The sequence below is a fragment of the Antrostomus carolinensis genome, unplaced genomic scaffold (genome assembly GCF_000700745.2).
Source record: "Antrostomus carolinensis isolate BGI_N321 unplaced genomic scaffold, ASM70074v2 scaffold26361, whole genome shotgun sequence".
In the NCBI taxonomy this organism is placed as follows: Eukaryota; Metazoa; Chordata; class Aves; order Caprimulgiformes; family Caprimulgidae; genus Antrostomus; species Antrostomus carolinensis.
Window position 1 is genome coordinate 5,425 of NW_010293889.1, and position 15,045 is coordinate 20,469.

The 15,045-nt window shown below is 40.3% G+C and overlaps 1 protein-coding gene across 2 annotated transcripts; it reads left to right on the forward strand.

The window, feature by feature from the left end:
- The first annotated feature begins 3,268 nt into the window (after positions 1-3,268).
- Positions 3,269-14,816, forward strand: LOC104532294 (riboflavin-binding protein). Of its 2 annotated transcripts, XM_010177469.2 has the most exons (7): positions 3,278-3,308; positions 4,152-4,309; positions 5,024-5,123; positions 6,268-6,396; positions 10,421-10,532; positions 14,460-14,513; positions 14,591-14,816. In XM_010177469.2, exons 2-7 carry the CDS (start codon positions 4,171-4,173, stop codon positions 14,657-14,659), a joined length of 603 nt encoding a protein of 200 aa, XP_010175771.1. In that variant the 5' UTR covers positions 3,278-3,308; positions 4,152-4,170; the 3' UTR covers positions 14,660-14,816. The 2 variants fall into 2 exon arrangements, with proteins under 2 accessions (XP_010175770.1, XP_010175771.1); XM_010177468.1 differs by having other exon boundaries at positions 3,269-3,308; positions 14,460-14,816.
- The last annotated feature ends 229 nt before the right edge of the window (positions 14,817-15,045 follow it).

The following is a 15,045-nucleotide window of genomic DNA, read 5'->3' on the forward strand; positions in this document are numbered from 1 at the left end:
CTCAGTACTAAGCTGAAATAAGTAGGTTTTTGTCCCCTTTAATTTTGCAAAACCTAACGCGGGGCTTAAAATAACCTTTTTACAGTGATACTTTTTTTGTTTGAGTTGTAATTGCTTTTTAAACTTACTATTCATTAAAATACCTGCTTTTTTTCCCCACTGACTCACTCTCTTGGTTACGTAAAATTACCGATGCTTTTGTCATTCCTGTGCCGTGCCGGAGAACCAGCTCAGTAACATTTGTGTACTCAAATAAAGCAAGTAAGCCTTACTTTGTGCCGTGATGTATCCCTTACACAGACAAAATGAGAAATCCCAGCCCCACAAAAGTGAACAGAAATAAATCACACCTTAAATTCAGTAGTGTTAAGATCTGTCCTCTGTTGTGTTTTTCCCAGAGTCAGGAGTGCCAGACTGAGTCCATCTGGAGTCTCTCCTTTGGCATTCAGCTTGACTTGTGACATGATGCATTCAGAAATGAGGCTTGTGAATACAAACTCTTAGTTCTGAAGTCTAACATAATGGAAGTCAAGAATATATACTTAACTGATCATCAAATAATGTGCCCTTGTTGCAACTTTAAATGCAGTTCTGCAAAGGAGCTTCAGGAATGACACTAAATTAGATAACAGCCAGAGCTTCTAATTACATTTCTTGTTACAGTTAATGAGAAAAACACTTCCAACTTGTGAGCGTGCAGGCTCACGCTGAGATATGAGGAACAAAGAGATTAATATCATTAGCACACATTGCCACCTATAATAAAGCTGTAACAGGCCACATGCTCTAATTTACGCTCCTGAAACTCCCTCTCCCTCCAGTCACACTGTTGTTACACTTTCAGGATGCCAAGAAGGGAAATGGATCTGGCGATTGTCACTGGTTGGACGTGCAAACAATTTTTCCCTTAACCACATCGGCTTTGCAGAGTCACCAAGAATATAAAACCATAAAAGCTTACGTCAGTCATGAAAGAGCTCTGATTCACAAAGGAATTGCCATGTTGAGGTAGGAGATGTCAGCTGACATAGTTACTAAACTGATTGCTAGAAGCTGGGAAGTTAGCAACTAGTTTTATTTTTTCAAACATTTTTTTCCCTAGTTTTCTGCTAATGGCTCTTGCCAGAATGAAGTTGCTCAGGTAAATGACTCTTGCTTGTGGTTTTGGAATAGATGCATACTTTTACTAGCATCATAGGCCACTATCAATTAGATCATCAGATGATAGTAATAATAATAGTAATTGAATGTTGTGGTGCCTGAATTGCTGTCTGTGGCGATATTGTAACGTCACACATGCTTTAACTCTAGCTCTTGAAAAGATTAATAGAAGTTACAGGGCACTGATATTAAAGTTAATGGCAGTAGGAGTCTTAAAAGTACAAGTACATCTCTGAGTACTATGTTAACAAATAAAGAGAAATGACCCATTCAAGTACGGGAAGGGGTAAGAAATTTCCTTTAAGGAATTTCTCAGTATAGACATCACACAAAATAACTAGTCAGAGAATACTTGCAGAAAAAAGAATCAAGATTAATTTATCAGGTGATGAAGGTGTATAGCTGAGATCTCTCAAAGCTCCTTAGACCAAGCCCACTTATCTGTATTGCTAACCAAAGCCAAGTCTGAGAAATCACAAACATATGACAGTTTTCCTTCCTGCTGCTAGAAACTCTGCCTCATCTCCCAGCAAAGGCATCCCATATGGCTCATACTCAAAGCCTGAAAGAGATCCCAGTTTCCTATAGCTTAATATAATCTGCATGTCAATTCAGTGAACAGAGGCATTACAAGACACCTCCTGGCAGCCTTACACCTTTACCAGCATGCATATATTTCATGCAGACGGAGCGGTGAGGCACAGAGCATGTGCTATTTCTGTGCTTTTTACCAGGCTGATTAGCCCATCCACCTATCACAGTGTTGAAAGTGAGCACACAGGTTATACAGGGGCCTTTATTCTGTGTGAACGCACAGATCCAAGTGCCAAGCAGTACACACAAACCCTGTACATTACAGATCAGCAAGGAGCTCCATTAATTTCAGCCAACGCTGGATGAAGCCACATGAGGTGAAGGCATGGGTAATAAGCCATTAGATTTACTTCAGTTTCTCCTATAGTTACTGCATGCCTTTTTAAACTTGCCTTAATTAAATTCATGCTTTAAATTTGTCTTAATTACATTCATTCTGGAACATAAAAATCACCCAGATTCCACTGATCTGGAAATGGCTCTTTTTAGGCCAGCAACACTTTCGCCTTGAGGCATTTGCTAGACTGGGATAGGAGTCAGTGCTTATAGCTTATAGAGATTGTTTTATCATGCTCAGTGAGTTTGCTCAATGGGATTCATACCACACTTCCACTGTGCCATTGTTTGTTTTTTCAGGCAAAAAAGGTTTGTAAATAATGGCCCCAGATTATTTTCTGACATACCAGTGTTCTGTTTTAAACACAAAACCAACAGATGCTACTTTTGTATGTATCTAAACAATTACAAGGTAGTGAGTGGTGCTGCTCTTTACACTACTCAGAGAGATTTGATCTAGGAAAGTGCAACTATTTGTAATCACCATGTCTACCTTATGTGATGGTTTATGTTCAGATGCAGGATCCTCTTTGCAGAAAGCAGATCTCACAGTGAAATCCAATGAGGAATCGCTATCAGTGGTACAAGCAACAGTTCCTTGTGGTGCTTGTGACACTGGCTGGAGAGTACAGTACGTATGAGGCAGGTAGAGCGACCAGAGCAAACAGCATCAGGTTTGTGTAGAAAGAGCAAAGAGCTGGGAATCAGGAGATGTGGATTCTCTTCTAGAGGCTGCAGTAAAATTAGAGTGTAGGTCAAGGCTAGCCACCATATCTACAGTCAAAATTAAGCTGGTCAGGCTGAAATATGAAGCATTGTTTTTAATGTCTCCAAGTGCTAATCTGTGATAAAAGCCTCAGGAAACTGTTGTAGAAATGAATCTAATGATAATACACAGATTCACTGAAAAATCAGGCAGGAGGGGTAGTTGTGTTTGGTATATAGGAGAGCTTTTGTTTTTCTAGTTCTAACCTATGTTTGTACTTTTTCTCTTTATCATGTCGACGTTTGCAAGCAATAAAAGGGCATTATGTGCTGGTCATTGCATCCGCTTTTGAGATAGATCTATGTTAGCATTCCAAAAGGTCAAGGAACTCTTCCAGGGCAAACAAATGCTGGAGCACTGATGCCAGATGGTGTGTATATAAAGTGCAAAATGAGAAAAGCCATTTACTGTGTTCCAGGGAGAAGTATCACCCAGAAGGACAGCAAAAGAGGTGAGAAACTACTGAGAAATTGGAGAGACAGTTTTCTTATTAACATGTTGTTTTCTTTATATCTGAAAAGTTTAGGTACATAGAGGAGCTGCAGTCCTTATTCAGGAAAAATTATTCCATAAAAGATAACAGGAATATTTAACTGAAGAATGAAGGGTTAAATTAATAACATGTAAAAAAAATTATGCATTGATTTATGTAACAGGTTCTAGATTTATCTATATAGCTCACTAATATGTCATCTGTGTTTAGAGAAATTTTAGTCTCACAGACAAAACCTTTTTAATCTTACAGTTTTGACCAAACTCTACAAAACAGGCAGAAAATAATGGATCAGATTCTTAAGTATAAATTAGCATAGCCTCAACAAAGGCAAGTAATCGATGTAATTTATCCAGCTCATGTGCTCACTTGCAGCTGTATTAAATGTGTAATTTCCAAGTGCACAAAATAACTCTGCAAGTTTTGGAGCTAATCAATCTTTTCTTCAAATCTAGAGAAGCAGAGCAATGTCTCTTGGAAGGCCTCAAAGATAAATTCAGGTTGGTGTAAGAAATTTAAAATATTTTCCTTAAACACTGAAAATTGTAACATTTTCATAAACAGTCTGAACTGTTGGTGGCTTTCATTGCTTGCCACCAAACCTCAAAAAATATGTAGCAGAAGTGTTCAGATGTAAGCAAAGAGAAAGGGAGAATGTGCGTCTTAATATTTATGTGTGGATCTTTGCTGAGGTTCTTTTATTGGGTTATATATGTAGCTTTTTTTAAAGCAGTCCTTCTTTTTAATGTCATGGCTTCTCCTGGAAATAAAGGATATCAATAAAAACTTCTCTCCATACAGGACAAAGAACTGAACAACAATGCTGAGGTTTGCAGTCACCTTCTTTGCTGTCCTAACATCATCTACCTGCCAAAAATACGGATGTCTGGAAGGGGATACCCACAAACTGAAGCCAAGTCCTGAGCCAAATATGCATGAATGCACTCTGTACTCTAAATGTAAGAGCAGTTTAATTTTTGCCCAAGATAGCCTAGAAGTACTGCTTTGTACTCACTGATTGTTCTGGCAGCTCCTTTAATTTCTCAAAAATATATAAGACACAGTATAAGTTGCATTTGAAAAGCTTCCTTCACTGGCACTTTGCTGCATGCAAACCAAGAGTAAGATTCTGGTTCTTAACAGAGTCAACTGCAAAACTCTCATTTGCTTCATTTATTTTCTTCATAAATTCTCATGCAGTTTACTTTTCTTGTAGCTCCATCTGCTTAAAAATGTTTGCAGCAAACATTAATTTCACCTGTTGTGACTAAGTATACAAGTCTTATTGTAGCAGATATCAGTTGGGAAAGGTTAAAATCAAAATTCTATAGTGAGCAAAGTATAGTATTTATAACATTTATTCAGCTCTTTTTTTTTATGTTTGGTAGCTTTCAATTAGTATCCCTCGGGATATAACATCTGGCAGAACGCTAGTGACATTCTTGGGGCTCTCTGGGCACACCTCAACAAAACATTGTTGATGCAAATCCATCTCAGCATTTACACTGCTACTTCCAAAAACAGAAATGTTGGAGCTTGAGTACATCTTCTAGTTAGTACTAAAAGACTTTATAATGTTATGGACCAAAACAGATTTATTTTACATTTTGAATCTTCCAAATACAGTATTAAAGAAAATCCTTATTGCAAGATCTCTGTTTCATTCCTAACAGCTTCCTGTTGCTATGCAAACTTCACAGAGCAATTGGCTCGTTCCCCAGTAATTAAAGTAAAGAACAGCTACTGGAACAGATGTGGGCAGCTGAGTAAATCGTAAGTCAGCTTTGATGTTGTCTGTGTCCTGGTTCAGTAGATTTGTGCTGTAGCAACTGTACTGCTAATGGTAACTCACCCTGGAGCTGCTGATGGACAGTCCGTAGGTTGCCCTAGAGATGATGCCACCCAACCTAGTTCTCATCATCTTTTCTCTATACCTCACCAGTGTCTGGCTCCTCTCCTCTCACAAAAGCCCATCAATCCCTAAGTATATACTATTTGTGCAGAAAGATTTATGCCATTTTATCAAGAAAGAGGGGGGGTTTTTTCAGGTTTGCTTTTAGTATAGAACCAGATTGAGCAATGCAAAGCAGTCATAAACCCCGTAGGTAACAACCACACCACACCTCTGTAGCTCCCCAAAGCAACCATCCCATACCAGTGAGCGTGACCCCTAGTCAATACAGACTAGGCTTCTTCCTTTGTTTAGAAAGCAGATCAACTAGATGATTAAATCTTGCAAACAGAATGCACAAGAGGCCAGAAATGAAACTTCTGAATATTTAGAATAAAAATTCTTGTTGTCCTGTGGGTTTTGTAACCATGAAGAATGTCTTCATAATTAAGATTTTTAGTACTCTGTAAGATATTAGAGCTGTGAAACATGACAAGTTATAGACATAAAAGAATGAAAGTACAAAACAATTAAGCAAAACCAGATGTGCAAAAGTAACAGCTCTTGCCTGCCACTCCCAGAAGAGCAGCAACAGTGTGCGTTTTTAAGTAACTTCAGCTGGGCTGTGGGAAAATCTAAAGATTAGTGAAACCATGAGGCTACAGCATAGAAAGAGTTTTGTGCTATAGTTTTAAAGTACTTTTTTTTTATTGCCTGGAAGCATTCTTGCCAGGAAAACTCAAGGCCTCAAAAGTTTACGGAAAGCTTACACAAATAGGGCTGAAATATGCATGGAAACATTTGTGCACTCTTTAGCTGGCTCTGGTAATTGCACAGTCAGAGTCTGTACACAATGCCAGAGGAATGAGTTTGGAACTTAGATACTGACAGGGTGAAAGGATGCTTTCCTATGTTTTTCTCCGAATCTGTAGTATTGTACCCACATCAAAGCAGGCCTAGAAAACTGGGGCTATAGCCTTGATGCTAAGAAACAGGCTTATTTGTGGCTTTTCTCGCCCACCACAGCTGTGAAGATTTCACAAAGAAAATCGAGTGCTTTTACCGGTGTTCTCCACATGCTGCTCGCTGGATCCATCCCAACAACACTGCTGCCATTCGGTCTGTTCCACTGTGTCAAAGCTTTTGCGATGACTGGTAGGTTCAGCTTTTTATCAATTTATTTTATTTAGCTTTAATATGTCTGTGCTACTCAGGTGTCAAGGGGCATGGGTGGCTGAAGCACAGATCTCCCAACCAGGTGGCACAAAGAGTCGATCGTGTTGTACCACCTTTATGCCTTTTCTCTTGTTCTTCCTCTTAATTTCTTGTTTGCCATCTCTACTTTTTCCTCCACTGAGCTACTGCCTCCAAAATAATAATGACGCAGGCTGAATGCAGGATGGTGAGTTTAGTGACTCGGGGACAGCGCTGCCCTGCTGTCTGTGAGGATGCAGTGCAGTGGCATCAGAACTGCCTGGTGACGGAGGAGCTGTCACCACACTGACAGGCACTAACAGCAGTGAGGGCCTGCCCACCCTGTCAGAAGTCCATGCCTGTGAGCATTTATGCAGTTAGCATTTTAAATCTAAATATTTGATCATGATATGTTTCTTTTATATTTATAAAATGCACTATGAAATGAAAGCAGCCACTTCCTGTATGTTTTCAATTAATTCATATAACAAATTAGCTTAATTCCTTAATTTTTCACCCTTGGCCTTTTCTCTTTCATCATCCCTCTCTCTAAAATCAATGAAGCCTGAATCTCAGAGAAAATTGCAGCCAAGTAATGCTAAAAATATTAATAGCAATGAGCAAGGATAATAGCATTTAATATTGTTTCACAAAATATAGCATAAGGGAATCACATTATTTTTTTTGAGCACAAGACATGTCACGGGGGAACCCAGCACCCATCTGTCCTTAGTCTTGGGGTAGGAGCATCATATCCAGGTGGGGTACTGAGATTTTTTTCAGTGGTCCATATCCAGCATATATCTCCCCTCCTTCCCTCCCTCTCTCCCTCCCTCCCTCCCTCATTGTTATGAGATGTTGGTTCTTAAATAATGTCATATAAATCTCAGTCAGTACCATATTAATGCTGAGCCTAGTAACTGCACTAAGCAGTCTGTATGGTTAAATTGGTGTGAAGTGTAGTACAAACAGCACAGGCTGTGCTCAAGCTATAGGATAACTGCTAGAATCCCTAGAAAGCAATGGACTGTGAATGTCTGAATCCCTTAGGCTGCTCTGAAAATCATGGAAAAGTGTTTTAATATTTCTAAAAATGTTCTAAACAGAAAATACACAATACATGGTAGCACTTGGTCAGGTTCTCTTGCACTGCTCTGTATAGTGCCTTCCCTAGTGGTTACACAACTGGGACATTATTGACACCTGCATTCATTTTTCATTCTCATCTTCTTTCTGAGGGCAAAGTCATGTATGCAGTTCAGTATTTTGGTAGGATTTGTCTTTAAATATGTTTCCATTGCTTTGTGCCAGAGAGGGAACAAAAAGCATAGCTTGGATTTGTAATGGAAGACAGTGAGAAGGGCTGATGTATTTCTTAGCTTCCCTAGAGTCTCCTCTAGTGATGAATTTTATTTCTGTGTTATGGAGCTCCATGAGCCTCAGGAACAGATGTGTCACGTGCAGTCTTCCTTCCTGATTTTTTTCTAATCTTCTTAACTGAATCCAGATTATTTACTTCCTTGAAGATAAAGACCAAGACTTTGAATTTGCCACAGTGCTCAGAATCTCAAAGCTCAGAACAAAATATTACCAAATTTTGAGAGCATTTGGATATTAAAGCATTGGAGTTGCCAGTAAGCTTTAGAATAGATCTAACAGGCAAAGCAATAGAATACCAATATCTAAAACTAAATGTATCCCAAAATAAGTGGCACACAAAGTCATCACCAAACTGCTGTATCCAGTGAAAGTGTAAAGATGAAAGAAAATATACCATGGATGTTTAGTTTGCATCTATGAACTGGTTTAAACCAGCCTTAGTATATGTGAGATTATGTCAAAGTGTATATGGTGGGTCAATATTACACAGCAAAACCCTCAGTGTCCCCGGGGCATTACCAGAACCTCCAGGTAAACAGCTTTTTAACTTTTTTTGTTGGAAAGTATGGGGGGGGTGATTGAGAGTGGCTGCACAGGGAAAACGGACCCTTTTCCAGTATGGAGCCTCCTGGCAGAGAGCAGGCTCTACTCTAAACAAATACTGAACAATGATCTATTGCCCCAGTTGGCGTCATAGATGCCTGGCCTGAATCAAAAATGTAATGATGACCCATTAGGGTGCACACCAGTCTGTGTGCCTGCCTAGTGCCCATGTCAAACCCTTTCCCTCACCCTGCTTAAGGCCCGAGGCTAGAAAAGAGCTTGGACAGAATTCCCACTCTTTCTGGTGATTTAAAGTAACATTTTTTCATGTTCTATTCACTGGAGTCCCTTTGGCGTGCTGTAGCACTGCTAGTGATGTGACCTACTTTCTCTCCACGCCGTGAGTGTGCCTGCTGCATACTGTATGTCTTTGTGGCCAGAAATGTGCAGAGGATTCTGAATGAGCAGTGACTTCATTTAAAAGAAATTCATCTGACTAGCTTGAGGCCTTCCTTTTCTTCCTATTGTCTTAGAATTCCTTGCTCCGACTAGTCCTAAAACTATTGCTTTTGAAAGAGTCCAATGTACAAGCCATTTTCTGATCCACCAATTATTCTTATAGTCTGCAGTCCCAAATCCAGTCATGGCACAATCTGGCAGGATCTGCCTATTAGTGTCACATTATATTCATTTATCAAATTTCAGCCTCTATTTCCCGCAGAGCCCCTACCTCTGGCAGCAGATTCATGGATGACCACATTTGAGACTATGTGTCTCCTGTCCCAGATCTGTTCAGTTCAGGCCCTGGTTACCCTCCACCTGCTGCTGCTCCTTCTCCCTTCAAAAAGCCCAGAAAACCTCAGTGAAGGTTCTGCAGATGTGCATGTTCTTACCTTTCTGCATACGCAAGTGTATTGCAATGTCTAGTTCCTGTAGTTCTGTGACCACGTGACAACCTCATATTTCATTTAAATATGTAAGTCTGCAGCCCTCAGGATACCAAAGTAGTTTTGGAAACATGACCCTGAAGATCAAAAATGACAAACAGAAAATATATCCAAAGGCATTAATTATAAATACCATGCTGAGCTACACTCACTTTTTGAAAGCTGTGCCTCTTGGTTTTGCACTCTCAGTTACCGTTGTGAATAGTCTGCCCGAAGCCATTGAGACTAAATTTAAGTAGATGTTAACTGATTTGCAGAAAGTGATCCTTAAGACAGGTAAGAGCCAAAAAGTAGAACATAAAAAGAAGTGGAAGGAAGGAATTTATGTAGGATAATGGTTAGTCACGAGATCTCTCATCACATAGACCTGTCAGTTCCATAACATACTCTTTCCAGGCCATTTATAGGCTTTTTTTTTACATTACAGCTTACAAGTTAAAAATAACTTAAAATTTAAAATTTTAGACCCTATACCCTAGAAAACTTTTCTCTTTCCCCCTTCACTTCAAGTTTAACTTCTTTGAAAACATCATTCTGAGGCTGACAGCTTATTAGTTTATAGGATTTTGTTGTTTGTGGATTTTCCTTATTTCAGGGCATGTTCCTTATAGCAACCCACTGCCTAGGAAATATCATTCTTCTTTTCCCATATTAATTCATAAATACAAACCTTCCCCACATCTCCCTCAAGTGACAGACAGTTCACTCTTAGGGTACCTGTGCTCTGTCACAATATTGAACATCAGCATTCATGAAACTCCCTTCCAGACAGTGTTCCCTGCATTCAGTGCCATCAGCAAACATAACCGAGCAGAAAACACCGCACGAGTGAGTGCTGCTCCTCAGAACACGAGCCCTTTACTTAAGCCTGTGACTATAAAATATAGTGGGTGAACTGTTTAGTTTTCAGTGGGATTTAGGTCTTCTGGCCAGCTCAGAGTTTATGTACATGTCAGGCTGAGAAAATGTGCACATTTCTTGAAGATCTGTTGCTACGCTGCACTGTGCAACTCTACAACGTTACTAACAGCCCACGTAGACTTTTTGAGTTGAATCTGAGTCCACTGGAAAAAATGAGAGAAATAACTGTATCTTCCACACCAATCTCCATGAAGGTATGAAGCCTGCAAAGATGATTCCATATGTGCTCATAACTGGCTGACAGACTGGGAATGGGATGAAAATGGAGAAAACCGCTGTAGGAATAAATGTATTCCGTACAGGGAGGTAAGAAAACCTGATCACCTGGAACAGAAGAAAAGGCATTAAGAGTTCTTTTCTTTTTTTTTTTTCCCTGAATGTATGGGTGTAAAAATGCAGCAGGTGAATTTTTTTTTAGTTCAGCAGTTTCAAGCCATACATACATCAGACTTTTTAAGTACACAAATTTAAAAAAAAAATATATTTATGTAGATTGCTTCCTCTGGATATATAAAAGTATATATACATTTAATCACTATTCATACTACTTGTGAAGCTAAAGTTCAAGCAGCACTGATATTTTAACCACAGTGGGGTTTAGAAAGTAAAAGATAAATGCAACAGACACTGAGATGCATTTTATAAGGTTCCTTACATAACGTGGGGCTTTACACACCTCTGTCTTTTTAAATTGGGACCTAAGTTCCCAAATTACTAAGGAACTTTTAAGGTTTTCTTGCCTATTAGGCATCTTTGCCCTTTTCTCTATTTTACTGTGTTGTGTTCAAGTCCCTCTCTATCCTCCAAATCCCCAAGTCCTGACATTCTGTTAATTGTCTCCCTTTTGATCTCCATAGACCTATCATATCTCTGCCAATGACTAGGCAGAGCTAACTTTATTCTGTATAACTCTGATGGTTAAAGAGCATCACTGACAAGCTTTCCGAGAGCTCACATGATCTTTCTGAGAAGGTTTAATCATTGGGATAACTGATTTTGTGAGCAAAGTGTATAAAATGAGAACTGACAAGACATAGGAGCCAAGTTGCCTGGAACTTGAGCTACAGACCTTTCAAGAGTCATGTAGGATTCCTTCTATTGACTCAATTAAGTTTATCATCAGGGCAATCTAGGACAGCTCAAAAGTGCTACGCTTATTTGAATATTTTGTACAGTTGAACTTCACCGAGTCCATGAAAAATGTTGAAAATGCAGAAGTAAAAGAAATATAAGTGCAGTGCTGAGGGACTGGTAGTAAGGCTTGCAGAGATCCCAGATTCATGCTTTTGAATTCAATTCAAGTGCACGTACTTCCAGAAGTCAGTTCAGCAACTGACAGAAGGGGAAGTCACAGTCCAGTTAGTGGAGGGTTGCTGTCTGCCTTGCAAAAGTGACGCTAATCAGCAGGCTCAGGAAGGTGGCCAAAAAACAAATGGGCTGCGGAAACTTACAGCTTAGTTTCCCAGATGTGCTAAATCATTAGTAGTTCCAGATGAAGTGTAAAATGAAATGATAATCTCCACAAATAATCTCCAGTCCCTGTTCAAACTGTCCGTGGTCCAGAGATGGAGTTTTTAACCTTGAATTCCCTTGTACTTATTTCTTAAAGAAAATATACCATCTGCATGGAAAAACATGCAGCAAATCCAGAGGTCTTATCACTTGAAGCCAGACACAGCTATTCCTAAACTAAATGGAACCACACCCTAAACTGCCCATGTTTTTCACCAAAAATAGGCTTGCATGATAAGTAATAATAAAAATGAAGATGAATTAAAAAAAAAAAAATCCCACATGAAAATTACATGCTACACAAACACTAAACTCACTTGGTTTGGACTCAACTGCTGGAAAAGAAAGTTGCAGTTACCCAGAAGCACAAAGGGTTCTGCAATGTCAGAGCACTGTGGACAGGTGCTTACTTTCTTTTGATGCCCTTGGCTCATATGGAGGAGCAATCAGCAGCCCTACATTTGACATATGCAAATGGTTTTAAAGACTATTTGGAACAAATGCTCAATATGAAACAAAAGCTGAACATTAAGAATGCAGAACAGATCATAGCCAGTTTTAGCCTGGCTAAAATGAAGCACATTTTGTCATTGTTCTCCCAGCGGAGTGCTCCCTGTGCAATGTTAATGCACAGACTAGAACATTTTCCAAGAAGCTGAAGAATCAGAATCCTTTGCAGTAATTTGGGGACGCGGTTGGTAAATGGGCTGTGTGCACTCTCTGTTTGCTGCAGCATTCTGGCTGTGCTTTTATCTTTAAGCAGAGTTAGGATGAAGGTCAAAATAAAATTACTCATTTTGCAAGTAGAAGAAGGTGAATACATGTTACAGGACCTGTGGGACACAAGAGTAGGATGTAGCCATGTCCCTTGCATACAGACCTAAGAGAACCCACATGACAGCATTTCATACTTTCTGGAATTATTAGCTAAAAGCAGGTAGAAATGCAGGAACTGTACAGGAGCTGGAAGAAAATGTCTAACGCTGCTTAAAAGCACAGGAATAGTGGGAAAGAAACAGTTAACAGCTGCCTGCCCTGAGAACACAAGGAGAGAACTAGATGCAGCAGCCTTTCCATTTCTGATCCTGCATTGCTCCCAGTGCATTAGCCAACCTCCACACTCCTCCTCCAGCAACTGTGGATCCATGGAGTGAGCCCTGGCTAGAGGTGGCATCAACTGAAAAGCTGTTCTATGGACTACAGGGTCTTTGGGGCTATTTGGAATGGACTCTGTATTACTCACAAAGGACAGATTTCTAATGCAAAAGTGATGATTATGATTTTTTCTCATCTGCCTTCTTGCACAGTATAGGTCAACATAGTTTTGCACTATAGGACTACAGATGCTCAGTCCCACTTCCACATAACAGACCTAAATCTATAATCATTAATTTTTTGCACACAGAGCAACTTCCATGCAGAAATCTCCCAACCACAAACACAGAGCACCTTCTCTGAGACTGACAGTGTCACATTTTATATGAGCTGGTGATGAGGGTAAACCAGCACACCATCCTGAAATTACAGCACTAAGGGAAACACTGGAGGACTAAAGAACCAGTGCCATGTACAAGGACTACTTGTACTATTACAGATGAAACACAGCTGCCTTCAGAGAGATGCTGCTGACATGGTCAAGGTGAATCAGTCAGCAATGGAGCCCAGCAGTCCTGCTGCCCGGCCCATTTATTCAGTCATTAACACTCCCACTCCTTAATTCCCAAGGCTTCTACTCCTGCCATCACTCTCACCCCCAACTTCATTCTTAGCTTTGCTTCTAGACCTAAAGCTTACTTTACAGAAACAGAAAAGGTTGAACTTCAACCACAAACACATGGAGAAACGCAGGCAGGATAAAGTGTATATCCTGCCCACTCTGTGGCTGGACTTAATAACTCCCAAGCTAGTACTCTTTAGGCCAACTCAAGCTGGGCAGACAGAAGGTTGTCACAAGGTGAGCTTGGCAAGCAAGAAATACCTTTGTTGTGTGGTTGTACAGGAACCCTGACAGGTCTTACAAAATGATACAGTACCAAGAATAGGACAGATCCACTTGCAGAGGTTGCAAAAAGCTGCAGTTTACAATTTCTTGAGCCAGAAAGGCCGTTGCACCACTGGACACAGCGCTTCGGAAGCTTGAAGACAATTTCTTTGCTCCAAGCAGTTTCTAAGCTATGTTCCTTCTCTATGTCTGTGAGGTGCTGCCTGGTCATGATGTACATTGCAGCAGGCGCAGTGAGATCCCACAGAGCTGTGACTCCACCGGGCTTTCTCTAGCCTGTCGATACAAAGATTCCCGATTTCAAAACACTCAGTCTGGCGTTTTCAGCGCTACTCAGATCCCAAGACATGTCAGAGTGTCCTGACACGCTACAAGTTGTACAGCCTCTCACACACAGCTTCGGTCTGTCAGACCCAGCAAGCTAGCTGGGCTGTCAGCCCCAGGGCAGAAACAAAGCACTGGCTGTTGACCACTTTGCACTTTGTGTAACCACTTGCTCTGGCAACAGGCAAATCTCTTTTGCCAGTTGTGGGACTGGATAACATTTTAAGGTATCTCAGAAGTGATGTAGCATGGCACACAGCAACAGTGGATGACTGCAGACTGCTTTCTTTATAATCTAGTACCAATTTTTAAAGTTATAAATATTTATCAATTTAATATCAATTGATTTTAACTCTTTTTTTTTTTAATTGATGCATTTCTTATTTGACACGCAGATGTACAGAAATGGGACTGACATGTGCCAGAATATGTGGGGGGAGTCATTTAAGGTGAGCGAATCCTCCTGCCTCTGCTTGCAAATGAACAAGAAGGACATGATGGCGATCAAGTATCTCCTGTCCGAAAGCTCAGAGGAAAGCTCCAGCATCAGCAGCAGCGAGGAGCACGCCTGCCGAAAGAAACTCCTGAAGTTTGAGAAACTAAAGGGAGAGGAAGGGGAACAGACAAGATAAATGCTGGTGGCTGTACATCAGGACAAGAGAAATCGTTGTGGAGGCTGGGCTTAGGGCACCACGCCAGTCTGCTTTATCCCTTACTTCCTAGAACATAATAAATCAATGGCTGGTTATATTTATCTTTCTCTGATGTTTTTGCATCTGCATCACAAAGCTCCCAGACAGGTTAGCACAGGTGTAATCTTGTGACTTGAACTGAACAGCTAGAAGCCTGAAGGTAACATCTAGGGGTTGACTTTCAAAGAGGAGAGGCACAGGCAGCTCCTGCTGACTTAAGGTGGAACAGTGAGAGCTAGAGACCTCTGGAAGGCCATGTACCAAATCTTCAACCCAAACCCTTCACTAG